Raw genomic sequence first — 26,131 nt, forward strand, 5'->3', positions numbered from 1 at the left:
GTTTATCGAAATTAAAGCACGTGACTGGACCTTGGACACAATTAAACAAAGGGAAAGATTTTTGATTATTTTTGTCGTTTCTCTGCACGATCCCACAGCTTTCCAGGAGCGACTACTTTTTTCTGCAAACGTTGACAGAAAATTAATTAAAAAATTCCCAGTGCTCTCTTTTTGGGAGGGCCAGAACTATAATGACTTTCAATCGATTGCAGTGTCCAAATGGCTGGATATGGCGATTGAGTTAAGTTCATTACAAAGCTGTTAGGAAGGATACTGAGTGCAGGTGGCAGGTGGCAAAGTGGAGAATGAGAAGTCCTGGTCGCAGGTGGACTTTCGAACCGAATGCATTTGATAGCTGCCTTTGATTGGATTAGTTCCCAAAGTCTTAAAAAAGAGTACGAAAATACTCTCTCGTTGAAGACTATGTTGCATGGACCAAATACAGAGAAACTATAATTTCATGAAATTATTGATAAATCTTGCTTTAAAGTTTACATTTTGATATGACTTTTACCTTCATTTATGCTTTGGCTTTTATAAATCATTATCGCAATTATAGTCAGATTTTTTTGCGTTGGCTCTCAGGTTTTCCCCCTTTTCAAGCTTGCTCCACTTTTAACCTGAACCAAAAAAAAACACACAACCCATCCAAATCTGAACTAAGCCACATACCAAAAAAGAAAAAAAAAAACATACTTAAATAAACTGAATCAAAACCAAACTTATCCACAATCTTTTCTCTGTTTGGTCTTCACAATTTCCCCCGCTTTTCATCATGTTTTTCCGGCTCCGGCACCGGCTCCGGCTCCATAGCTGCACATAAAGTCGTTAATGCTACAGTTTTCCCTCCACACATTGGAGCAGAGTGTTGGATACACGGAGGTATTGGGGCTTGGGTGGTGGAGTGACGGGGAAATTGAGGTCTCATCTTGTGCCATCCCCTTCCCTACTCCCTACCACAGAATAAGAATCCGTGGCACCTAATTTGCTGCAATTTTCACCGCTGCCAACGGAAAGTTCTGCTCTCCAACACACCTTCGTTATTAAAAATGCATAAAATCTGCACACAACACCGCGGCAACAAAGCAAAGAAACTGAAATAAATACTATTTTCCCCCATGTACACAATTTGTTCTCTTTTTTTTCTCATTTTTGTAACACAACACGCAGCAGCGTATGAGAAACATGAAAATAAATATAAAAAATAAATTAGAACTACCTGGGTTTTTATTAACTTTTAATTTATGAAGAGTGTAGAATAATAAGGGCCGGATACCTTGCAGCTGCAACCGAATGCGAATGATACCAGAACAAGAAACGAAAAAGTGTAATATAAGCGAAAAAAAAATAATAAAAGAAACATTAAACCAGGTGAGAGAACAGGTGGGGGCACAAGAGGCTTTGGGGCTATGTCTAGGTGGGCCAAAGCCAAAACCCATACACGTTGTGGCCCTCATACTGTATCTCACTGGCACATAATTGAAAATATGTTTGGAAATTGCAATTTGCGAGGCAAGCAAGTAAAATGAGCATGGAAATATGAGAAGAATTTTTAGAGTCGTAGTTTGAGATAAAGATATGGACTTTAAATATAAGAAAAACTGGAACAACAACTGGTGAAAATAAAGAGTCGTGATTGTTTTAGATTAAGCTCATTTTGAGGCTAATTTCATAGAAAGTTGCGTGATTTAATTGATGACGGACCACCGAACACGAGATTTGCTAGCTACTTCCTGCAACTTCCCCTAGTTTTTCCTAACATAACCCAAATGCACTTGAGCAGAACCAGAGAAACTAGAGAAGTGAGAGAAAATGGGGATTCTTCAGCAACAGCAGCAGCAACAATTTGCAGTCAAAAGGTTCTTTGGGGGTCCAAGATATTCAACAAAAGTTGGAGCGAAAAAATAGAAAAAATTACGGAGCAATGGAGACCATGTTGAAGGGGCGACCGGGATAGGAACTGATGTAATGACATTTAGAAAAGGCCAACAGCAACAAAAACAAGAGCAAGAGCCAGATGAGCAACTTGTAAGTTTTTCCTTTGGAGAAAAGCCTCTTGCTGTACCGCCTCGAGCACTTTTCAGTGTTTAACTTGTGTGAAGTTTTCAAGTTGCAGTCGTCGGACAAGACAAGACGGATAGATTCGAGCATAATGGCCACTTGTGGAGGTTAACCCACTGACTGTCAAGGGGGTGGTGGTTTGCCAGCTTGCCTGACAAGGGGTCGGCGGGGTGGGGCGAGTTAAGGATGAGGTGGTTTCCTCCACCAACGACAGCTGTTGCCCGAGGCTGGATGTGGTTCTGCGGTTCTGTGGGCCTTTTAAGCAGGTCAACTCGAGACATGAGGAGCAGCAGATTGCAGTTGCCGAGAACTTCGGCTGGAAGTTAATCTATTTGAAAAGTTACCCAGGCTGTTGAAAATTAGGGAGCGGCGAGGGGTCAGGGATAAAAAAGAGTGATATGTAATGACCGAACAGAATACTAGATACATTTCAGTCTAAATAAGATTAAAGTTTCGTGTTTGAACTTTAAATGGGGATAGTCCTTGGAAATTCTTGCAAATGAAATTAGATCTTAAATATTTAAATCTTAAGTAGAAAATCCTTTTAGGCCTCCTTCGACAATATCCATTTGCATAACCGAATCAGACCACTCACTCGCCCTGCTCCGATGTGTTCTTTGGATAGAATTTCCATCTAATTACCGTCAGAGTGTCACAGGCATTTGACAATGACATTTCCCAGTTCCAGTTTCAGTTCGGTCCCCGCACGACCCTATCGTTTCCAAACAATAATACCAAGTAATAGACGAGGGGCCAAGTAGTAGTAACTGAGGCACCCCTCTGGGCCTCCCCAACTACTTGGTTATGCACTTTGATATGCGTCAGTCAGGCAGTCAGATTGCTAGAGAAATGGCATAGAGAAACCCGAGTCTGCAACACACGTCGAATACGTAATCTGGACGGGTGGGTGGCTGCTTGTTTTCTGATTTAGGAGAAGGAAGAAGGTGCTCCTTGCAGCAGATTGCTCTGCATGCTTAACAAACTATAAACATTTATTATTTAGGTTATTTTTGGGCAACAGTCCACTGTAATGAGTGCGCACTGTGATTATGCATTGATGAGGACGGACGTTCTCCCACTATGCACCTCGGTTATTGGTCTATCTCTGGACTGTTTTAACCACTTTACAGGGGGGCTTTTCAAAGCGCATAAATCACTCAATTGGAAAATGCACTCCACTCGCACTGCCTCTATCTATTTGCAGTCTCCCTTGCTCTATTTCGGGTTTCCTCCCACTTTCGGTACTGCCCCAGAGCATAATTCATATGCTATTTAAGCCTGGGCCATAAATTTACTGACCAACACACAAACACACGTCCACAGGCACAGGCACCCACATTAATTAGAGCTAAAAGTGAACTCTTCGGTTACCTTTTTGGTCTCTCTGGTTATCTAATAAAAAAAAGGAACTCATAGGAACAGAACTCATAACCAGCCACATAACATACATAACTTGGTGTGTATACACACTCTGAAAATGAAATAATGAGTAATGCTAAGCCTCATTAGTCTTGGTCGGAGATTAAGCCAGTTGGTGCTTCTTCCAGAGCCAAGATTTTTCCAGTTTCCAGGAACCCAAAGACTACGTAATCCCATTGGGGCGATGGTATACATATAAGTATGCAAAAAGTTGCATGCCATTCAGCATCGTATAAAAAGGGATTTGGCTCGGTACTAAAATAATCAATCAATGTGTCAATCAATCACCCATCGGAAAAGCGAATTCGACAATAAAACTTGAACGAGCTGCGAAACTGTGCGGAAAATCTAACAAACAAACAACCAAATAGGGAAAACAATCAACGGAAACAATTACAAGACATTGGAAATTACCGAAATCGTGGAGGGCATATCTTTTATTGTATTTTATTTCATTTTTCAAGGAAACGATAAGTTTTATATTATTTATTGGTTTTGGATTGGGTCTAACATTTAGAACGAATACTAACATAGTCCTTTCTAAGTTTCTAAATTGCATTTATCTTAAAAAATAGTATTGTCATGATGTATACTTTTTAAAAATTGGTTGGAAAAGTAAAATTCTTTCTCATACTTGGACTTATCATGAATTTATGGCTCAACATATTAGACTTTATTCCTTATCGAAGACCTTTCAGATCACTGACTCATTACCACAAGCTAGTAATTTCCGAAAATACTTGGAGTGACGTATGTAGTCACTTTATAGGGCTTTATAGGGCGTCAACTTACAATATGCTCCTTTAGCTCCTTGGTGCGTATTGGTCCCAGCCACTGATGTAATCCAATGTAGCGTTTCTGCACCATTTTTAAGGCGGGAGCGCCCTGGGCGTATGGTCCGCCCAGAAGGGCACTGGAAGTTTCTAAAACCACCATTTTGCTATCGCCCGGGTCTGCAAACGAAGTTATAGCTGCAGTTGTTATTTTTGCAACACTTTCCGGCCGATTGTGCCGGACTAGCGATACGAGAAGGGAAACAGATTTGTATTTTGTCGCCGAACTACTGCACTTTCTTTGTTGTGTTTTGAGAGCAACCTTATCGAACCGTATGGCTGATGATGCGGGGCTGTTGACTCAGTTTTGGATTGTGTTTTTATCGTCACCCTTTCTCAGAGTCTCTCAGAGGTTTATTGTTTTATTTAAAATTTCTTTTGTGATTCAATTAAATTTAAGCCGTCTCTCGTTTTCATTCAGACGTGACACTGCGGCCACAGCAACGATGAGAGGACGATACACCGAATGGGAGCTTTCCTCCTTGTGCCCAGAGCCTGCTGCCTGCTGGACTGGTGCCTGGTGTTATAATCTGCACTTTTAATCCCCGGACCACGACGACAACGGCAACAGTTTCAATTTACTTTTGCCATTTGGCAATCCTTGAAATCAATTAAACGACACGCACAATCCATCCAGCAATAATATCTTTTCTCTTCGGCACTTTGGATGTTATTTCTTGCTATTTATTTTATATCTGGGGTACTGGGTATTGGACACTTTTGGTTTTATTTTTTCGAAATTTTGATAGATTTTTGAGGCACTGGTTCAAAATGGGGACAAATAACTTTGTTTTGGGTACAATGTTGGTTAAACGAAGTAGTGGTAAACACTTAAGGCTATTCTATTCAGCACGATAAATAAACCACGAAGAGTGCGACTACGGCGAATTGTAGAACGGAAACGAGATGTACGGATACGGAAACAACCGTTCTGTTCAAAGTTCCATCGCGAACTGATTCGTATCCCCCAACTGGGCCCCCACCGGCTACGAACGAAAACGAGCCGAGAGCCGAGTGGTAAACGAACGACCTTACGAAGCTAAATTAGCCGAAGCGATACGAAATGGCCCCCGCCATACGATTGCAGCTGAGTAGAAGAGAACCAGAGAAAGGGTAGAAGAGAATTAGAAAGGTTTTCCGCTTGGAGACCCGTGGAGAGTTGAGTGAAAAACACTTGTTGTTGACGTTTTTCCGACGCGGCACACCCCAAATGCCGAATACGAGAGAAAAACAGAGCAGAGGGTCCCAGAAGAACTGTTGCTTGTTGTTTTGGAGACTACCTTTGGCTCTTATACTTGCAACATTTCTTATAAAATAGCATTGCCAGATGTGGCAAGGAAAAGCGCAGTTATCTTTTGTGGAAATATTGCAAAATAAGCCCAATGGCTTATGATTTTAAGCTAATACTAGTTTTTAATAATTCTTAAAATTTCAATAAAAATTATAAAAAACTCTAGGTAATAATATGAGTGGTAATTTCTTTTAAATATCATCTTTAATATCTTTTTCAGTTCTTTGGCCTATTAATGATAAATGCTATTGGCCTAGTCAGACTCAAACATCTATTTGAAGACAAATATAGAAACATTTTAAACAAAAAAAGTATTAATATCATCCGCTAACTTAATATACCAAGCGAAAAAAAAGTAAAAAGCTACACATACCTTAATGTAAAAACAAAAAAAAATAAAAATAAAAGGAGAGAACCGATTGCCAACAAAATGAGCTTCATTAATTATACCCAACTGGATGACAAGTTTCAGACGCCTTGTAAGCATTTTAATGATCACAAAACCAAGCGTCGAAAAAAAGTTTCGTTGGCTGTGTCGAGTATTATATATTAAGCAAACCCATGCGGAGTTTGTTGACTTCTCCAACAAAGTGTGACTAAACAAATTAAGCCGAGAACCGGGGGAAATGGGAGGCGAATCGGTGGTTTTGGCGGGGCACATGGAAAGGGCGGCGGTTGCTTGAAACACGAAACAGATCGGTGGCAACAACAATTCCGAAAACCAACCCGTAGCGCACTAAATTACAAATTAAGTAAGGTTCGTACCTCTCGCAACATCAAAGCAGAAAGCTTTTTGAGTGTGAAAATATAAAAAAAAAAGACGCAACAACCTACACGTAATACAGGTAACAAGCAAAGCCGATTTTACGCACGAAAAGATGAGGATGGGGGTCTGTGGCAAGATAAGGCAGAACTGTAGCCTCTTCTTCCATTTATGAAAACTGGAAAATCGTTGGCAATAAATGGAAAATCCATCACCGGCAACGCATCATCATTATCTCCTCGTCATTATTAACAAGGTACGTTCAACATTCACCCAAATGGGCACAAGACAACATTCTTGCCATTTCCTGGAGTTGCAAGTCTGAAGATTCTAACGGTTAAGGCAGGAAAATGTGCACTGGGGAAAAATGGTCAGAGAGATGACAAAAACATTCAGAAAAAAATGCGAATAATCAAACGGAAGACTTACTAATTCCCCTTAAATATTAGGAAATAGAAACTTTTAAATTTTCGAAAAATTAGGTCACTATTGTTTACATAATACCTCTCCAATTACCATTTAACCAGGCCCACTTAGTTGCCGAGTGGAGGTACTGCAGCGGAATAAATGCAACCCGACAGCAGCAACAGCTTGTTGCCATAAACATGTTGCTGCAACATGGCATCGGGTAATTAAGCGGTAGTTTCTTGTTGTGCTCGTCTCACGTGATTATTTTTTTAGTTCATTTTTTATTTGTAGCCCACGAGTTCAACGCTCGGAACACATGAGAAATTAGCACAGCCCGAAGAAGCTGTGTCTCGAGGAAATTATGCAAACCGCGAGAGCCAGAGTCTCCAACCAAACCTTGCTCATGATCTCGGCCTCTTGGCAATGACATTCAAAAAAGCTGCCAGTCAAGCTCGAACCTGGCTTTAACTCCCCACCCCCCTCCTCACCCATCAGCCTATTTCTCACCATGTCTCTTTGGGTTTCTCAGCGAGAAGTCGCTCTGTCTCTCGCCGAGTAATTGTGTATTCCAGTCAAGCAACTTTGATAGGGAGTTCGTTAACCGCACAAAATACGTTCGTATGGCAACAAAAACCATATGAGATCATAATGATCATAATGATCGGCATCATCGTCATCAACGTGATCGGGTTCTTGGCCTAAAAATATGTTGAGGCATCCACGACCTGCCTAACTGCATATTGGCAAGCCAACTCCATGCTTGGATGGCGGATAGTCTTCATCTCAAGGGAGTCGCTCGGGAGGAGAAAGATAATACCTGGCTTAGCTTCTTCGATTCTACAATCTCATGTTTTAGCAATTAGCCAATGTATCTTAGATTGCATGTTTATCGGAGAGTAATTAATTACATTTTAAAAGATAGTATGGTGTAGGGAGTTATAAATGTAGTCACATTTTTTAAGGTACTAGGTTCTTACCAGTTTTTGAATTTGAAATAAAGGAAGAGAAAAAAATATACTGTGACCTGTTACCATTTTAGTTCCCTAGTAAATCTTCTGTTAACTATTTTAGGCCCGGATCTGTTTTATTTTTGTGGACCCCCACTTTTCCTCACATCGTATTTCATTTTAGTTTCATGCATATGTTGCTCTATAAATTCTATCTATGTACAGTCCTCTCTCTTTGTTGGTAACGGTTTTGTTTTGTAAAATAAATTCGTTTAGCCTGTCAAGGGCCTATCAATAACGATAAGTCAACGCCTGGCTGGATGCGTGTGAGTCGGCAATACATTCACAAGCCCCCCATACAATGCATTTCATTTGCAATTCACACTAAAGTGAAGTACCACACCAGATACGGCAAAAAAGAGGAGGACACACCAGAGGTGGCAGCTTTGGTGTTGCATTGAAGTTTCGAGTGTGTCAGTAGTCGGTGGAGTCAAGTGGTTGCCTCTGGCTGGTAGGGTTTTCAGGTAATTGAATAAAGCTTTCCAATAAATACCGAATTTTGCAAGTTTTTTCAGAACAATACAGTAAGAATTTTCAATATCTTATGACATTACAAATTTTAAAAACCCATCTAGCTATAGTCCTTTATTTTCTTAGGTTTATAAATCCGTAACCCCCTTGGTTCAATCGCCAAATGGCATATCTAAATTGAATTTATAATAGTTGACAAGTCGAGAAGATAGAACAGCTATTGAACTGAACCAAGTGCCTCCCACCTCCGTCAGCTGGTCAACCAATTCAGAGCAATTCTCATTCATTTACTGCAATCACTTCTCATTTTTTGTTCGAACCGAAAGAGACGGCGGCAGACAGGCAGAAAGAGAGAAAAAATGTGGCGAAAATTAATTAAAAATCAATTTGATTTTGATTGTTAAATGGGGGGGGTTCGAACCTGGGTTGAGGACCCCCTTGGCCTATCTTCACCTCTCGGCAAACCCATCTATTTGTTCGTTCTTCTTCCTTGTCGAATATTTAATTGACATTTGGTACAACGTTTGACATTTTTGCTCCACGAATTGAATACTTTTTTTTTGTTTATTGAGTGTCTCCCCCATTGATTTTCTTTTTTATGATTTTTCAATTAAGCATTTCGTTTCATTTTTTATATTTATACCCCAACCATACCACCCATGAGGTTGTGTGGAACATTCTTGGGAAAAAATACGAACAAAAATCCGATTAAAACAAAAGAACATTTATAATTGAATTATTTTGCAAGAAACATTCAATTGAGTGAAAAAGTGGAATATATATATCAATACTTTTATTTATCTATAATTAAATTCAATTAAATGGTAGCGCAAAAAATGAAAACATGTGAAAATGGAATTAGTTGAACACAAATTATAAAAACGAGTGTATTTTTCAGATATTTTTTGTGTCTATGTCATCTAGCAGACATTTTCAATGGCGGCAAATGCAATTTTGATGACACAAAACACGTAGGACAACGCACACAAAAAACTCGAGCCAAAAAACGAAAACAGTCAACAAAAAATATCAACGTTTTCATGGATATTTCGGTGGAATTGGAAGCTGGCCAACGACAAATGTCAGACAATGCAATTGAAATGAATGTCAAAGCAAGGAGTAACCTATATAGGCATTTATAACAGCAGGGTATCACAATAAAATGGTGGATTGAAAAAATTTTAAAATAAAATAGTTAAGAACTATTTGTTATATTTAATTAAATAATTCCACATTCCACAATCACATTTTACAATAACTTTTCAGTAAGGGTATGTAGACCAGAAAAGAAATAAAAACAAATACATGACAATGAAAAACCTTTTTGCTTCAATTAAATTAAAAATTGGCACAGACACAAAAAATAAAAGACGCCTCGAAAAGGTGTCACCAAAAGTATTTAAATAAAGTTTACTGAAATCGCAACAATGCCAAGTGAATACCAAAACCCCGAGAATGAATGAAACTCGATAAACAAAAGCTACGCTCAAGTAAACATTATAATAAAAGGTAATGTCGCCTTGGGATTCTCTGTTTGGTTGCCACATGTTTTTTTTAAATATTTTTTAAGTTAAATTACAGTCATTTGTGGTTTCTTATCGCACCCAATACAGTCAGGTACTTATCGAACCTCATTTCGAAAAATAGACTTGACTGGACGCTTTCTCTGCATTATTATTTTAATGCATTGTTTACTGATTGATAAATGGCGCATGCTTTTGTTTTTATCCCATATGGTTATAGTACTTTTTTTAGTGACACATTTAACTTGAAGAAAACAGGTAATAACACTTACAGTATTCTATGCCCTAGAATATAATACGGTTTCTTTTTCAAATACAGTATTTCACAACGTACCTAAAAAGATAAGAGAATAAAAAAAGATTATATTAGATATATGCTTAAAATCCCCATTCGCCATTTAATTTAATATTCTTTAGAGTATCATCCTCCGTGTCTCCCAACTTGATTAAAAATTATAACGCACTTAAAAAAATTATTTTTTTCGTGTTCACTTATGCCTCATTTAACCAAATTAAAAGTAAACACGAAAGTGCTGCGAAAAAAAACCTGGAAAATTAAAAGGAAATTCTCTGCTTCTGTATGGGTATGTGGGTGTGCCTCTTCTGTGTGTGTGAGTGCAGATTTAATCAGCACCAAAGTTACCCAACCGCAAAAAGTATGCAGAGGAAAATTATGAAAAGCCAGGGTAGAAGCTGAAAGCCGAAAGAGAGTTGGAGCAAATGAAAGAAAAAAGGCAGAAAAAAAAGGTAAACAAAGTGAAAGTGACACGCCAATGACGGGAAAAATGAGCCTCATCAACAAATATTGAAGAAGCATACTTAGTGGCAGGAAAGCCGGCACAGAAAACAACCAGCAGATGAGCCAACTCATTTGGAATTTCCTCCCATGGTGGAGGAGGAGTTATTATCCTGCTCTCAATTGAGTTTCAGCTTTGGGGAAGAGAATACGACAAATGTGCACCAGCATTTGTCTCTGCTGATGTCATTGAAGTCGCCTCAAATAGACCGCAACTGACACCCCATCTCCATTTTCTCACATTCCACACAAACATACCACCACATACATACGTAAAAGTAGGCACAAGGACCTCGGTTCAAGCAAACGCAATCTGTCCTGTCTTTCCTCTTTAGTGCTGACTGGGCCAAACTGAATCCTGACTAGAAACTTGTCAGTCCATGTTTTTAGTCCTTTTACTAAAGTAGAAACAAGGACTTGAGATAAATACCCTTTTCTTATAAAAAGATAATAGCTCCTTTTAATTAAACTTAGTTTATGCATAAACCTTATGATATATTATCCTTGAAAGTGTAATATATTTTTCTAAACCCAAAATAAGAGCATTCAATATTTCAACAAAGCATCCTTTCAAGGATATTACCCATTCCTGTCCAAAAATTGACGTTTCTGTGAGGAATGAGAAAAGTCCTCGTTTGCCTTCGACTTTAATAACTTTAAGCAGCTACGGTCAATTTAATTTTCATGGCAGGCGGGCAGAAGAAAAAGGACCAGAAGGACACAAGACGACATGTATATCCTTGCATCCTTGCACAAGGCAGGCGACAATTTGAACGGAACATATGGAGAGGAAACACAAAAAACAGAAAAGAAAACCCATCGCAGAGGAGAAGAAAAACTTGAAAGGAAAACTTGATTATAAAGCGATGACTTCACACTTTGCTGGACTATGGATAGAAAACAGGACATTGTGGTGGGGGCTTAGGAGCTCGTTTTAGGACATATAATTTTCGCTTGGCTTGGACAAGGACTCTGTGCAAACAGAGGCGTGTTCCAAAGGGGGACAAAGGCAGGGTGTTCTGCTGTAATTTAATACTTTTCTAATATGTAGTTGTCTCTCTGCCGGTTTCATCCTTTTTCCCCGTTTTTACCAACCAAGAATTTTAATAGAATTGGTAAGCTGAGAAGGGTATGCGCTCTCTTTCTCTGCGTTCGTGATTAGACGACCAAAAAAGTAGGCAATGAAATTTGGAAAATATGCTGCGCTCCTTTTGGAATCCTACCCTCTGTTTCCAGTAGGTCACCCATAAACCTTTCACAGGATTCGGTTAACCAAAAGCCGTTGAAACAGCAGAAAGGAAAGTCAACAAGTCGATTCGGCAGTCGATTTTATGATGTCAAAGGATGTGCACAAAAAAAGGGATAGGATTAAGGGATAAGTGATTGGATTGTTTAGGATAGTTTTTTAAAAGACTTGAAGAGCATGTCTGTCGATGGGGTGTTGAAATAACCCAACGAAACCTGTCTATGAAAAAACCATTTTATGTGATAAGTCATGGTTGCTTAGTTTTTACACAAACGGGAAAAAATATTGCTTCAAATTGGATTTAAAACTCAAACATTATCTAGATTGGTTCATTTTTCGTAATTAGCGCTTTTCCACCAGCATTACCAAATAATTATTTCAATTGCCACAACACTTTCTAGCTATTTTTTTCAGCAATTATTTCTTCACGTCTTCCATGCATTTTTTTTTTAATATAAAATACAAAGTCTGCCATTTTTTATTTACCCATTTTCTTCCAGAGTGTAGTTAATGTCATGTTCTCATACTACGTGTCACTTACTGCTACAACAAGCACTATCCTTCCATATACAATGGCGACAATTTGCCAAAATAAGAGGCACTGGCACCTCCAAGAAAAAGAAAATGTCGAAGCCAAAAATAAAGTCATGTTTAATGGCGCACAAAACACCCCGTAAAATGGTGAGAAAAGACCACCGAAGAGCTAAGAAAAAAGTGTTGAGCAAAAAAAAAAGAGTGAATGCAAAGTTATTTGATTAAGCCACTTAAGGCAGAACGCCAAGTAAAGAAAAGTTAGGAGCTGAGAAGAAAAATTCAAGGTAGGGATATACAGCAGAAAAATATTAAAATAAAAACTATAAAGGACACGATGCTAATGCCTTTTCAAAAGTATATCACAATTCTTTTAGGAAAAACAAAAATAAAATACCCACTATCCAAATCATTTATGTTATCCTCTTTTTGTCAGTGCATCGGTGGTAATACCACTCAGACAGAAATAGAGGGGTGTTGTGGGCGGCTCCGGAGGTCAAAGGTTTGGGGGCAGACTTGGGATTCTCCACTCTGCATGTAATATTGACATATTGAACAAACGTGCGGCAAGCCCCGAAGTAAAATTGCCGCAAAGAAAAGAAAAACCCATCGAAAACGCAAGTGCAACAAAGACATGCCCCAGACAAGGGTCTTCGGGTGGCAGAGGCTGCCAAAGGGATTGGCTCTATTTCGATAGAGAGACAGAACAGACAGTTGAGACTTAAAGGACTAAATTCATATTAAAAGTACGCGTTCCACAGACATGACAGCCAGGAAGCTTGGATAAAAATGGTAGTCTTGCTATTGCAAACTTTGTGGAAACTATTATATTTCAAATGTAAGAATATATTTTTGTTTTAAGAAAATCAAAAATTTAAATATTTCTTCAAAAATATAATGTATTAAATACTTCATTTATATTCTAAATCTTCAACCATTTTGAAGCAAAAGCCGCATAGAGTTGGTGGCACAAAATATAAGGAGAAAATTCTAAAATATATCGCCATGGACTCGACAGCATAGACGCACGTACACTCCTTTTTCCACGGCTGCTCCTTCCTCACCCTGTTCTCCGCGCCCTTCGACAGCTTCGTCCTGCACCGGAAGCCGGGTGTAAGAGGAAGAAGCACCGAGCAGAAGTAACCAGCATCGAGACACATTTTCTAATAATGCTTCAGCGTCACGTATTAATGCGTTTGTTTGTATCTTCATTTTACCCGCTGGCATTTTAATGTATTTATTTTTTTCTCTCCCTGGGGCAGCAGCTGAGAAAGGGAGAAATGCTAGAGTCCTTTTTCTCTGGCGGTTTCGGGCATGTTTGTGCATGCGACACACTCGTCTGGATAATAATGAAGTACGTTTACGTGTAAACTCTATCTAATATGTATGCTAAAAGCTTCGGCACCCGAACCCAAAGAAAAAATCTCTGAATTGTGGAGGGGAAAGTAAGAGAATTTTTTCTATTATATTGGGGGAAGTCAAGGGGAGAAGGAGCAAAGGGGTAAATACCAGGAGTAGAAATTAATTAGAGCTCGTAGCTGGAATTGAGTGCCAGTTTCTGTCCTTCCACCGCACTCCTTTGAAAAGGCATCTGCGGCATTTGCTTGATTAGGAACAGGTGAGAGAGTAAATGAATAATGAGCGAGTAGTGTTGGTGGCGAGTGGTTCTGAATAATGAATTAGAACAAAAGGACCATGTCGTGGGTTAGTGTGAGGAATGGTTGATTAATTATAATGCGTTTTGTGACCTAATTAATCGACGATTGAACAGGGAATTATTTTATATTTTTCATAATCTACTCTGTCTGTTAATTTCAACCTACTTGTCTAGCTTTTCTCTTATGTCGGTAGAATTATTGGTCCTGTGGTGATGTTGTAAAAAGTCTAGTCCTGGCCAATGTACCCACATTAATTCACTTTAGCATGAAAGCCACTTTAAACTATTACCCACACAACGTGGGGTGTGGGTGGTGTTGGTACTGGTGTGGTTATTGCAAAACTGCGCAACGTGGAAAAATTCATCAAGCGCAAAATAACATTGCATACTTTATGGCGCATTATGAAAACACACGCGCTAGACTTGAGAGCAGCACTCCGAATGGTTTGAGGGCTCCGAGGTGGTTTGCTGGTGGGTGGTGGGGGATGGTGAGAAATTTTCGCTACATTTACACAAAAACGTTTTAGAAAATGTGCACAACATGACAACCCTGTTGGCACTGACTATCTCTATTCCTGTCTCTGTTCGCAAACATTTCCAGCTACAGTAGACAATCATGAAAGGGATATTGAAAAATTCTCTACAATATTCTGTCATTTCTACTTCTAATATATTAAAATGTCAAATGATATATGGACTTTTTTTATCTTAGACTGCCAATAATGTTCCAAGAATAGATTGGAGTTTTAAAAATCACTATTTTAACCGCCAAAAAGTAGGCAACGAAATATTTAAAACAAAAAATTTTAATATATTTCTCGTTTTAATGAGTTTCAACTTTCGATGGATTACTGCTTTGAAACCATGAAAAACGCAAGCTGGCAGTTAACCCCGAATACCACCACGCCCTCTTAACCCCCAACAGCCCCCCAACAAGTTATGCAGATAGCACTGATGATGATGATGATGATGAGGGCCAGACTGGGGAAAAGTTGAGTGGGAAAAGTAGGTAGGAATGTGTAAACAGAGAGCAACAATCATGGCGACGGCGAGGACAACGACGAGGATGATAATGATGATGGAAATTCTGGTGATAATGATGATGATGATATGGTGGCGTCCCTCTAGCTGACGTCAGCCTGTGGCTCCAACATTCGTGGGATATTTTCACCATATGGCAGAGTAATGATAATAAACTCCTAAAAACACAGACACACAAACGACGGGGTGGGGGATTGGGACATTCTGGAGCAACAGGAGAAAAGCTGGGAAAAGTGTCGTCATCGCCTTCAAGGATGTCACTCGCGTCTTATCTGCGGTGTCGCCTCGAAAGCTGCAGCCAACGAACCGGCAACTTGGCAACTCTGCAACTTCGGACTAACACGCCCCAGATAGCGTCAGTTATTTTCATTCAATTTTAGGGAAACCCCACCACCATATCACTGGCATTCTTGCAAAAACAGAAAACGTTGCAAAAATGCACATTTTGTTTGATTTCCATCCATCAGTCGGTTGGAATTTGAAAATTCAAGCAATGGGGAGCACCCGTCCACACAAATGGAAAATAGTTTGGTGTAACCCGGATGGTTTATTCTGGATTAGATTCGGAAATGCCATGCTCTGTTAGGAAACATTGTTGTCAACTAACTTTTGGTAATTAAACTGGAAAATTTTCATTACATTTTAATGCTTGCAATTTTATTATTTTCATATTTAAAATTGCTCAACAAACTTCCTAAGGCAGCATATGGTTTGTTTTCATACAATTTTCTTCGGCAGCTGCTTGTTAAAGTTTTCCATTTCCTGGCCGCAAAGTGCATTAATATTTTTACTTAACAACTGACTAACAACTGACAAATGCAATTATAAATTTCCAGCAACAACTTGCTCTGCAATGTCAATAATAACGGACAGAAAACTAAGTAAATACAGTGAGAAAAACAATTTTATAAAATTTTACTATTTAAACTTTTATACTTTAGTTAGTATTGTGTTTTCTGGGTTTTTACAAGTCAAACTTTATTTTGTACATTTTTAAAACATGTTTAAAATTTTTTCTCTGTGACAAATGAACCCAGAGAATCATCATCCGGACAAGGACATGGCCATGAGCGCATGGCTAACGTTGTTTCATCAAGGATTTTCCTTGGTCCTGTTTCTACTCCTGCTCGTGTTCCTGCTCTTGGTCCTGTTCCTGCGCTACTGTATATGGTGCTTTCGCTTTAGAGGCCCCACAGGCGTTATATGTAATTGCATTTTTTAGTTTTAATGGAGCGCACACAACTGGCAATAGGAACCCCAACACCGCAAAAAAAAAAGCAGGAGGGAAAAATGGCAGCGAAAATGAGGCGAGGGCCTTCCCTTTAGCGAAAAGTTCGCTCTTGCTGCGAATGTAATTAATTTGTAACGTTTGATGACAAGCTTAATGGCCAGCAGTCTAGTTGGAGGCCAAGGGTACTATCGGTCTATTGGAGGTATTGGGAAAAAAAAAGGTGGCACATCCCGCCTGGTGCGTGCGACTGACTGGCGAATGTGTATCCTTGGGGTTGGCCATTAATAGTTTTATAATTGATTCTGATATGATTTGGCAAAATAAGACAAATAAGAAGCCAAGGGAGGGAACAAAATTGCAAAACATTAAATTCGATTTACAGTCCATTAGGGGTTCAGACCGCCACCGAACGTAACTCGATTGAAAATTTCATTTGGCGAGGGTGGATATTTACAATTAAATGGCATGGGGTGTCGGGTCATTCGATTGAAATTGATTAAGAAATAAATGATGGATTTTTGCAAGCTATAAAATTATTTTGGATGGAAAGAAAAAAATATATATTTTCTTCTCACTTTAATCTACCGAATTCCATTCAACAGTTCCCCAGTTTTAACCTAATAGCCTGCGACACGATTACTGACAAGACAAACATTCACCCTGGGTATGCTGGCTGGCTGGCAGACACGTGCAAAATGAGTTTAACAATTTGCATGTAAATCCGCGCCGACAAGTCGCCTAATGTTAACCCATTAAGGCTCTGAAAAGCTTCTGTCGCTCTTTCTGCCAGTTTCTGTCCCCCTGAAATCAAATTGTCGCCAGCGCCGTCGGTGTCGCCTCGTCATTGCAGATTTTCCAGTTCGTTTCTCTGTAACGTGCCGCAAAAAGTCACATTAGATGACTTCCCAGCGATATTATAATGAGCGAAACTGTGCGCATTTCCACCTCCCTCCTAATGGTGCTTGAAATCTAATGGCCAGACCCGACACCCGAGACCTCAGACGGGGTCATTGAGATTGATCTGATAGCAAAATATTCTAAAAAAGAAGCAGGCCTTTTTGTACAAATATTAAAAAATTTTGAAGCTTAAATGGAAATCAGAAAAAAGGGTTGAATTATCATTACCCAGAACTCCCCTTACCTTCCCTCTAAACATTTACGATCATCCCAAGTACTTAAATATTTATAAATTATAATTATATTGTGTGCATCAATCGAAGTGGCGGTGTGAAAACGCTTCAGACATTAATTGGAATCGCCAGAGGCGGCGCGGCCAAAACAAACCAGAGTTGTCAACTCTGTCTCTGTCAGCCCTCCTCCGACCCCCTCCCAATGCCCCGCCCCTTTTCACACATCAGTGCTATCATCAGGTCTTCTTCTACATGTCGGCAAAGTTTTTTGATATCACGAGTGTGGTTGGTTAGGTGCTGTGGCAAAAAAAAAGTAAAATACAAAAAATAAATGGGAGGGGCTGCTGCTTCTGAGGTCTGAGTGAGTCTACAAAAGTGTCACAGCATAAAAGTACAATCTATCCCCGGCACGCCTCCGTTTTCCCTCCATCTCCCCAAACTCTGGGCGGCCGCCACCACGGTGTCCACTCTGAAAAGTGTGAGAATAATGTGGAAGCGTTGGCAAAGAACTCCCAAACAGACAAAATAAAAAAAGTATCCACAACACACACACACACCGAGTGAGCATTCAACCATTGCAGTGTCATTCACACTGAGAATTAATTTGGTATCAAGTAGCTTACTATTTTACTCTATATTCTTGGTAGACTTTAGAAAGAGGTAGAGTTTAGATAGAGTTTAGGCTTTTTAATTTTTTTGAAAAATATATTTTTAATATTCTTTAGCTATATTTCTTTACATTTCTCTATATTTCTTTTTAGCTAATATTCTTTAAGCTACTAATTTGTATTTATTATTAGACTTTTAAAAAATATATTGAAAAAAAGAATAAATATTAAAAAATTTCCATTTTCTTTCACATATGTATATTTTTAAATAAATATTTAAATATGTACTTTTAGCAGGATTCTAATATTGATTATTACACTCCCATACACTCTGTATGTTTTTCTCTCTATGAAAACATGCTTAAAAAAAAATCCCCAAAACTACATATATTCAGATAGAGTATTCAAACATCACCTTCCATTAGATTCAAACTTCCTTTGAGTTCAATTTTTTTTTTCGAGGCAATAGGAAAGAGGACAACTTTTCGTGCAGAGTTTTTAGCAAACTCATTTATGTAGTTTTCGCTTCATGTTTACTTAAAGTTCAACTCGAGTGTTGTTTTTACAAATTGTTATCCACTGTGTGTGAGTTCTAAGTATGATCATGGGTGTTTGGGAGTGTGTGTGTGTGTGGCTTTGGAGGCGTGGCACTCAGACGAAAATAGAAGCAGACAGTTTGGGAGTCATTGCCGCAGTCAGTCTGAACTCTGTTTCAGTTTTGGGATTTGGCGTTGACCTTAGCTTTTCATTTCTTTTTTCCATTTTCCGGTTAGATTGGCGTGGATGTGGGTCCTAGCCACTTTCCGTTTAGATTAGCAAACATTTCTAATTAATGTTGAAAGGACGTGTAATTTGCTTGGTTAGTGCGGGCTTATAGTGTCTGAAATGACTGTTGGCAGGGAATAGAGGATTCTCAGGATTCTATCACTATAATTTATAGTTCATTAGAGCGGCAAGAGCCATAAACATTAATCCGACAGCCTCTCATCATTCTTTGATGACTTTTATCGCAAGATTTTCCAACAACTAGAACTCGCGTTAACGCTGACGTAATCCAGTCAAGAAACCCATCAAAAAAATATTAACGCTAAACTTGATCCATTCCCTGGCGCAGTAAAACCCAAAAAAACATTGCTGGTGTCAACAGTTTAGCACAAACATCGTCTTATATCACCCGACCCCCAAGGAGGACCCTCATCAATTTTATTTATAGATTTATTTATTCGTTATTTTCCTTCATTATTGATTCTTATGGGCTTCGCAGCCCGGTCAGGCCAGGCCAGTTGATTAATTCAATTAATCAAATACACATTAGTGGCACGAACCATCCCGGATCGAATCAACCCCACTCTCGGCCAATAATTATGGCCAAAGTCTCCAACCAAAAAGGAGAAACATAAACGAAGCAATTTCGTCCAATGAACTTGCAATGAACGCAAAAAATCAAATCAAATCGATGCCATCTAATTATTATGCTAATTACCATTAAACCTAATACGAGACTTGTTGCACATTCTAGACGCCTTTCAGACCCTGGCGTGGCTTGACTTAGAAAGCCGTCAATAAAAGCCATTGGCCATTGACCCAAAAAGCCAAAGAAGCCAAGCGAGGAGAAGGAAATCCATTCAGACAGGAGAAAAACCAGATCTTCCATGGAAAATCTTCTTACTTCTTACTGACATTCTGCAGCTTGCAGCAGCATCGGCATAAGAAAACTAGCCGAGGAAAAAGCTGCAGACAGACACATGGAGATAATGTCTTTGCATGTTTTCTGCCATTTGAAATCTCGGCAGACCAAAAAAAAAGTAGGAAACCCGAACCAGGAAGCCACACAGCTAGAAGGCCCAGATGTGGCGACAGACACGATAGAGGAGGGATTTGTGGGGCAAGGAGCTTCCAACTAGTTGAGAGTCAAGACTCTGGCCAAGAAGATGTGCTGTTCTAGGCCAGTTTACATAAGAAAAATGTTGTTAAATTAATGCCATCAAACGAAACGATTTCCATTGAAACCCATTTGTAAGTGAGTCCGAAGTTTGTTTAAATTTATTGGCATCGATTGTAATTATTCAAATGGCTGGCTGTGTGGCCAAAACTTTTTCTGTTCTATTTTTCTTTTCCAGAGTTAGAGTTCGAGTTCTGCACTCATTCCGATTTTCTCGCTTTTGCATTTTCCACTTTTTGTGGTTCTTATTACACTGCCAGGCTAGAGGCAAGTATCAAGTGCAGTATCAAGTTTTTCCGGTTCGCTTGAAAACACTATGCAAATTGAGATGAGATGGCGGCAATTTTTCGGGTGTAATGACTACAGTTAAGCAAGCACTTTACAGTTCTAAATGCACTGCAGTAGTGACCAATTAAAGTGGTCGATGTTGCAGTTGCAGACTTTCCACAAATAATTGAGCCATGATAACTCGATGAATACAAAGAATGGATAGTTTACAACTGCTACCGGATATGGAACAAAAGCCACAAGTGGCACATCAAAGGGCGAGGGGTATTAACACCCGAAACGTGACATCATCACTTTATGATTCCCAAGAATGGTCAACGCACGGGAGCCTACTACAAATTGCAATTAAATGGGAATGCCAAAGGTAAGCGGAAAAGGGAAAAATAAGCCACAAAGAAAGGGAAGTGGAAAGCAAAAACCAACTTAATACATAACACAGCGGCCGATCAGAGTGGCCAATGACCCCAATGGAAAACTGAGACAATCTGATGATGGTACTTATAATAATGGCAAAGCAAATGCTCGCATAAACAGCAATTAAGCTTAAACGCAAAGTGCGTAACAACTGGACGAGCGATAGAGACAGCGCCCCAATGGAAACAATATGGTCAAAAGCAAGACATTGACCCAGGTCTTCAGCCGAGACAGCAACCAACCATTGGTAGCAGCATACATTGTATATGGGGGAAACACAAAAGCAACATCTCTCATTACCATACCAAAAGATACGCCAGAGACCGCAGAAACTTGTTGCTGTGCTGCGCAGCATGTTGACAAAGTGAAGGCCAAGGTCAGATTGGCAACATGTTGCCAGGTCGAGTTATGAAAACTATAGACTATATGCGTTTATTTCATTTTATATTTTATTATAGTTTTAAAATAATTTTATAACCAACAACTCTTACATCCTCAAACCAGTTTTCCTGATCTATATTTTATAGCTCATGCCAACTAGTTGCATAGCCACAGGCAAAATCTTCATATCCTGCCTCCAAGAGATACGCTTGGGTCAAGAGTGGCAATTCGTGATGTTTCTGACAGCGAAGGAAAAATAAAAAAAAATAACAACAAACCAGCAACACATACGTGTTAATGGCTATGAGGAAAGAGACCGAATGCCGGAAAAACTTTGGCTAAGACCAAAAACCACTTAAAAAAGGTCAGCCAAGGAGTCACCATACCGACACGCAGCTGGAATGGTAGAGATACTCCAACCAAGAGGAACTTGGTCTGGAGAAGAAAGAATCTGCTCTTCAAGTTCTTAAGATTCTCTACTTTTTAGTAGACTGGCTCCCATTTTATGACTCTCTTCAAACTAATAATCATGACTTGTTAATCTTTACGCTGCTCTTCGCACTCAGTAATCGTTATATTATTTTTATCCACAGGGTACTACTTTATAAAAGGGTATGGTTGACTGTTTTTCAACTCTTAAAAATAATATATTAATTTTAAAAAATTGCCCCTTTTTCTCCTTGTATTATAAGAGTACTTAAATCTTCCTAATAGTTCCTTTCCTATTTTTTCCATCATACTTTTCAAGTTCTAAGCTTGCATTTAACGGTGGATGATTGTCGGTTTTTTGTGGTTGGCTGGTTGACTGGTTGTTTGGGTGCTAGGTTGTTAGCTTGATGGGTTGTTACTACCAACTATACTTTAGTAGTTTGCTGCTGGCTTTTTCACGCATTATCGTCATTATCATCGTCATTGCGAGAGATGATTACCCGAATGCCGGCAACTATTATGGATGATGTAAGTGCAAAAAGCCATTGAACGCTTATTATATTTTTCTTTCTTTCGCCTCTCATCGCATTTATTTTTTTAGTTTACTTAACTTTTCTTAACCAATATAAACGAGGAGCAATAAACTCGAAACAGACTGCGGCTAGACGACCTGAGAACCTTTCAGTTTGGTTTTTTGCCCTTTTCCTATCTTAAATGTTAAATTCAGCTAAGCAGCTTAGGACCATTTTGGGCCAAGGGATGGAAAAGTTTGTGGTTATCCTTGAACGAAAACACTTTCATTGACTTCTCGTTGTCGCTGCTGCTGCTGGTGCTGGTGCTACTGATGCTTTTGCTGCCAAAAAGGCTAATGTGGGTGGAAGGAAAGGACACATCATTTTCCCCAGCTCTGGTCCTTCCTCTTAGCTGAGATTTCGCCTCCCACTTTGCCACTTTTCATCTGCAGTTAGTGGCTTGGAAGTTACTTGGCTGCATTTTCTGTTTAGCTGCGTTTAGCTTACCAAGTATTTTTGGCACTTAACCAAGGTTAAGTAAGACTTTCCCCCACAGTCGCTGTCACTCGACAACAACCGAACAGAATCCCCAGAAAAAGAAGTGATAGAGAGTGTGGGAAAAAGGACATCACTGAGTATTGAGGAGGTTTCTTTAATTTCAATTCAAGGACATGTAGTGCAAGTCCTTAAAGTTGATCAACCAAATAGTGTTGAAAGAAAGAAAGAGATGTGTATCTCAAAACAAAGTCATTCTGCAAAGTGCGTAAACAAAACGCAAACTGATGAAAATTGAAATTGAAAACGCTACGCATGCGCCGCTTTTCCAACCACACTTGACTGGGGCTTTCCATGGAAATCCGCCTGTAGTTTTTCCTCTTTTTCCGTTGATTTTCTGTCGCTCGCCTTTCAAACCTATCGAATATCAAAGACCAGCACAAAGAGATATATGGCCGAGAAGGCCAAACAGAGACGCCACTACAAATTGGAAGCCATGGAGCAGATGGAAATCGCAATTGGAAACGTGAGGTTGAGATGTTGCATCTCACATCTGGGCACCTTCACTGCCCACCCACCCCACTGCAGCCCCTTCCTTTCTCCGGCTCAACACCACCCATTCTTGCATCTTTTCTGTTCAGTGAGCAGCGAAGATGAAATTGAATCTGGTCCGGGTGGCAGAGGCAATAAAAGTGGGCGAGTGACCAGAGAGATGCGTCACAAGTCGGTCGACAGCCAGCGCAAACATAAGTTATGGAGCCATGGATTTGGATATCCTGAAGCCTTGGATCATCATCTTGAGCACATGGAGCCTGTTGCAATTGAACTTCGAGGATTGTCTGGCCGTTCCTGGCGGCGGCAGCAGCGGAGAGAGGTGAGCTTCAAGTTAGCTCTTCAATAGATTCATAATTTTATGAAATTTTAAATCCTCTTTACAGAGTCCACATACGCCTCCACATGCCGGAGGTAGTACGCCAGCACACACACTTCCACAACGTTTACAAGTATCCTCGGAAAATGCCCATTCATCCAGCTCCTGCGCCGCCACCCACAACGATAGCATCGCTCTATCCGAAGCTTCCGGGGAAACCTCATGTTCAACTATTGGGCTATACAACGGCAGTGGGCGGCTCGGGACCGATGTCGCCGAATTTAATGCAGCTAATGGCTACGGCAGCCACGCCCACACTAATGCCAACGCCCACAAGTTTGGCGCCAAACTATGGGCCCGCATTATTCGATAATTATAACCAGGCCGTGTCCTCTCTATCGAGTGCTACAACAACCACAACGACAGCTCGGCCTCCCCAGCTCTTCAAATCCGCCTCCAGCCAGAAACAGCAACAATTGTTGGAACAAATTTTCGCACCTCATCAATCAGATGAAGAGGATAATTCCACGGAAGATAATCAGTTGGAAAATAACTCATTGTTGAACCAAAATTTCCTGGAAGCCTTGCAGAGGGAGTATCTCTCGAAATTCGGAGGACGACGCAAGCGGAAGAAGTCGGGTTCCAAAAAATACAAAATACCCAGCAAGGATTATTCAAATCGCTATCAGAGCAAGCCCACTTATTACCAGGACGAGGATCTATCTGAAAACTTTGACGATTACCAGGATGAACCTCTCGGTGAAGATTACGAGGAAGTGATGATGATGAGCACTCCACAAAAATATGGCGGGTACTACCCCACTGGATCGGATGAAGTGGATCAGGACAATGCCCAGGGCTATGATAACGCGGTGGCTTTCAGTGGCCAGGATAATAGCATTTCCCCAACGATACCCACAATGGAAGAGTTTTTAGAGGATGTGAATAGTCCAGGATCTGGATTTAGTGGCGTAGGAAGCTATGATCCATATGGGAATTCCAATGGCTTTATGTCCCAATCTTGGCATCCATCACCAACCACTGCTACGGGCAATAGTTGGTCCAGACCTACGACTGCTCATCCATTTCCCACTTCCTCAAAAGGACCCAACAAAGCGAGGCCTGTCAGATCCCGAGGACGAACAAAGATACGATACGTAAAGCTAATCACTCGAAAGAAACGTAAAAATCACATTAGAACGAAACGATATCGAACTTAAGCCTAACATTCAACCAAATCCTTTACTCGACTTCTATTTAGGTGATTATTTATATTTAAATGTGAAAATATTTTAGAAATAAAAGTTGATTTCCTTACCAAACCAAATAATTAACAAAATGCCAAAAAGGGCCTTACCTGAAAAGACAGAAATAACAAAATATTATTAACAATTTGAAAGACTGCTATGTAGCTTTTCCTTAACTAAAATATACACCCATTAGATGAGTACACAAACCATAATAGAACAGATCTTAGGAATGGGGGTTTTCAGGGAACTACCCCATAAAAGGAAACCCGAAACCTCCCAACTTCTCCCCCACGAAGCCAACAAATAAAATGTCCAATTAAATGGTCGGCTGTGAGGGGAATAAGGACTAGCTCGCCTAGCTCGGCAAATAATAAGTACAAATGCTAATAAAATTCAATTAAAGGCCACAAAATTACAATAAAAGAGGCCCGGCCCTGAAAGGAAAACTAACGCTGCCGAGAAGCAGTAGAAATGTAATAGAAAGGTCGATGTTCAGGACGCAGGCCATGAAAAGCCAAAATTAACGACTCATTTGGGCAAGTTGAAGCCATAAAATACAGAAATTGGTTTAAATGAAACAAGTCTTATGGATATGTTGCATATTAGAAGAAATTTCTGATGAAATATTCAAAAATAAATGTAAACAATAAACAATAAATATTCTTAAATATTCAAAATCCAAAGAAAAGGATAAGAACAAATATCAACAGACTGACTCTATTCATCTCTAGCTCACATTCTTAATTTTCTGATGGTCATATTTTTATTTCATTTGGGCCATAAAAATTCGAGGAATGACAGGAATGAACAAAAGTGTAATGTGTAAAGGCATTTGCAGGATACTCCCAGGAGCAAAGAAATTAAAAGCGTGTAAAGATTTTCATTTGCTTGTCCCACATCACGGAGGGCAGTGGAGGGCGGACGAGTGGGTTGAGAAAAGTCCAAGATGGAGGAAAGGACATTTTTTGGAAAGGACAGGCTAGCGAAGCACATAAAGTGTTGATGTGCCAACCATATGACATTTATTGTTTAGCCAACGACAGCGAATGTCTTTCCATGGAATGGAATCCGGGGCACGAATACGACCCCAGATGAGGAGCAGGAGCCTTGGCATAGAGGCGCCATGTTTATGACCCCCAACAGATGGCACTGGCAACGGGAGAGGAGAAAGGAGTCTTGGCAAGGCAACAAGTGAACCAGGACGAAGGAGGCGGGGGGACGAAAGATTTATGGGGCGTGGGTCTGATGGGGGGCTGATGTCATAATATATAAATGTATCTGCGATTAAAGTCGTTTGAGTTGAGCCTGCGCAATGATCGATGGTTTTGTTATATGGTCATGAATAAATCGTTGGCAAAGGTCATGAGCCAATATGTTTTTAAAGGATTTAAACTCCACTGCCCTAAACGCAGTAGTTTCCTAAAGATATCCTTGAAAAACGATTATAAATTAATAATTGAAAACATAAATTTTCCACCCAAATTGGCTTCACATAAATCGCAAACAATAAACGCGTTTTTATGATGACTGTAT

General features: G+C 39.7%; 2 protein-coding genes across 14 annotated transcripts in view; one reads left to right on the forward strand and one right to left on the reverse strand.

Annotated features, from left to right (window-relative positions):
- Positions 1–26,131, reverse strand: part of pum (pumilio) — a 161,911-nt gene that overhangs the window by 80,871 nt on the left and 54,909 nt on the right. For 3 of the 13 annotated variants that reach the window (XM_017233062.3, XM_017233059.3, XM_017233058.3), the window contains exon 1: positions 4,273–5,269. The exons of 9 other annotated variants lie outside the window; for them this stretch is intronic. In XM_017233062.3, coding sequence (XP_017088551.2) covers positions 4,273–4,416 — 144 coding nt within the window. In that variant the 5' untranslated portion in view covers positions 4,417–5,269. Of the gene's footprint in view, positions 1–4,272; positions 5,271–26,131 lie in introns of those variants that run through there. One more of the 13 variants, XM_070281755.1, reaches the window with a different exon arrangement.
- LOC108119741 (uncharacterized) lies at positions 23,063–24,568 on the forward strand. Its single transcript, XM_017233064.3, has 2 exons — positions 23,063–23,351; positions 23,416–24,568. The coding sequence occupies exons 1-2, from the start codon at positions 23,239–23,241 to the stop codon at positions 24,566–24,568; spliced, it is 1,266 nt and encodes a 421-aa protein (XP_017088553.2). The 5' UTR covers positions 23,063–23,238.

Source organism: Drosophila bipectinata, chromosome 3R (assembly GCF_030179905.1).
Source record: "Drosophila bipectinata strain 14024-0381.07 chromosome 3R, DbipHiC1v2, whole genome shotgun sequence".
Classification (NCBI taxonomy): domain Eukaryota; kingdom Metazoa; phylum Arthropoda; class Insecta; order Diptera; family Drosophilidae; genus Drosophila; species Drosophila bipectinata.

Bases quoted from the DNA above. Each gene is read 5' to 3' on its own strand.
- LOC108119741 (XM_017233064.3), top strand. From the start codon at position 23,239: ATGGATTTGGATATCCTGAAGCCTTGGATCATCATCTTGAGCACATGG. The intron at 23,352-23,415 runs GTGAGCTTCAAG...TCCTCTTTACAG, and splicing joins GGCGGCAGCAGCGGAGAGAG to AGTCCACATACGCCTCCACA.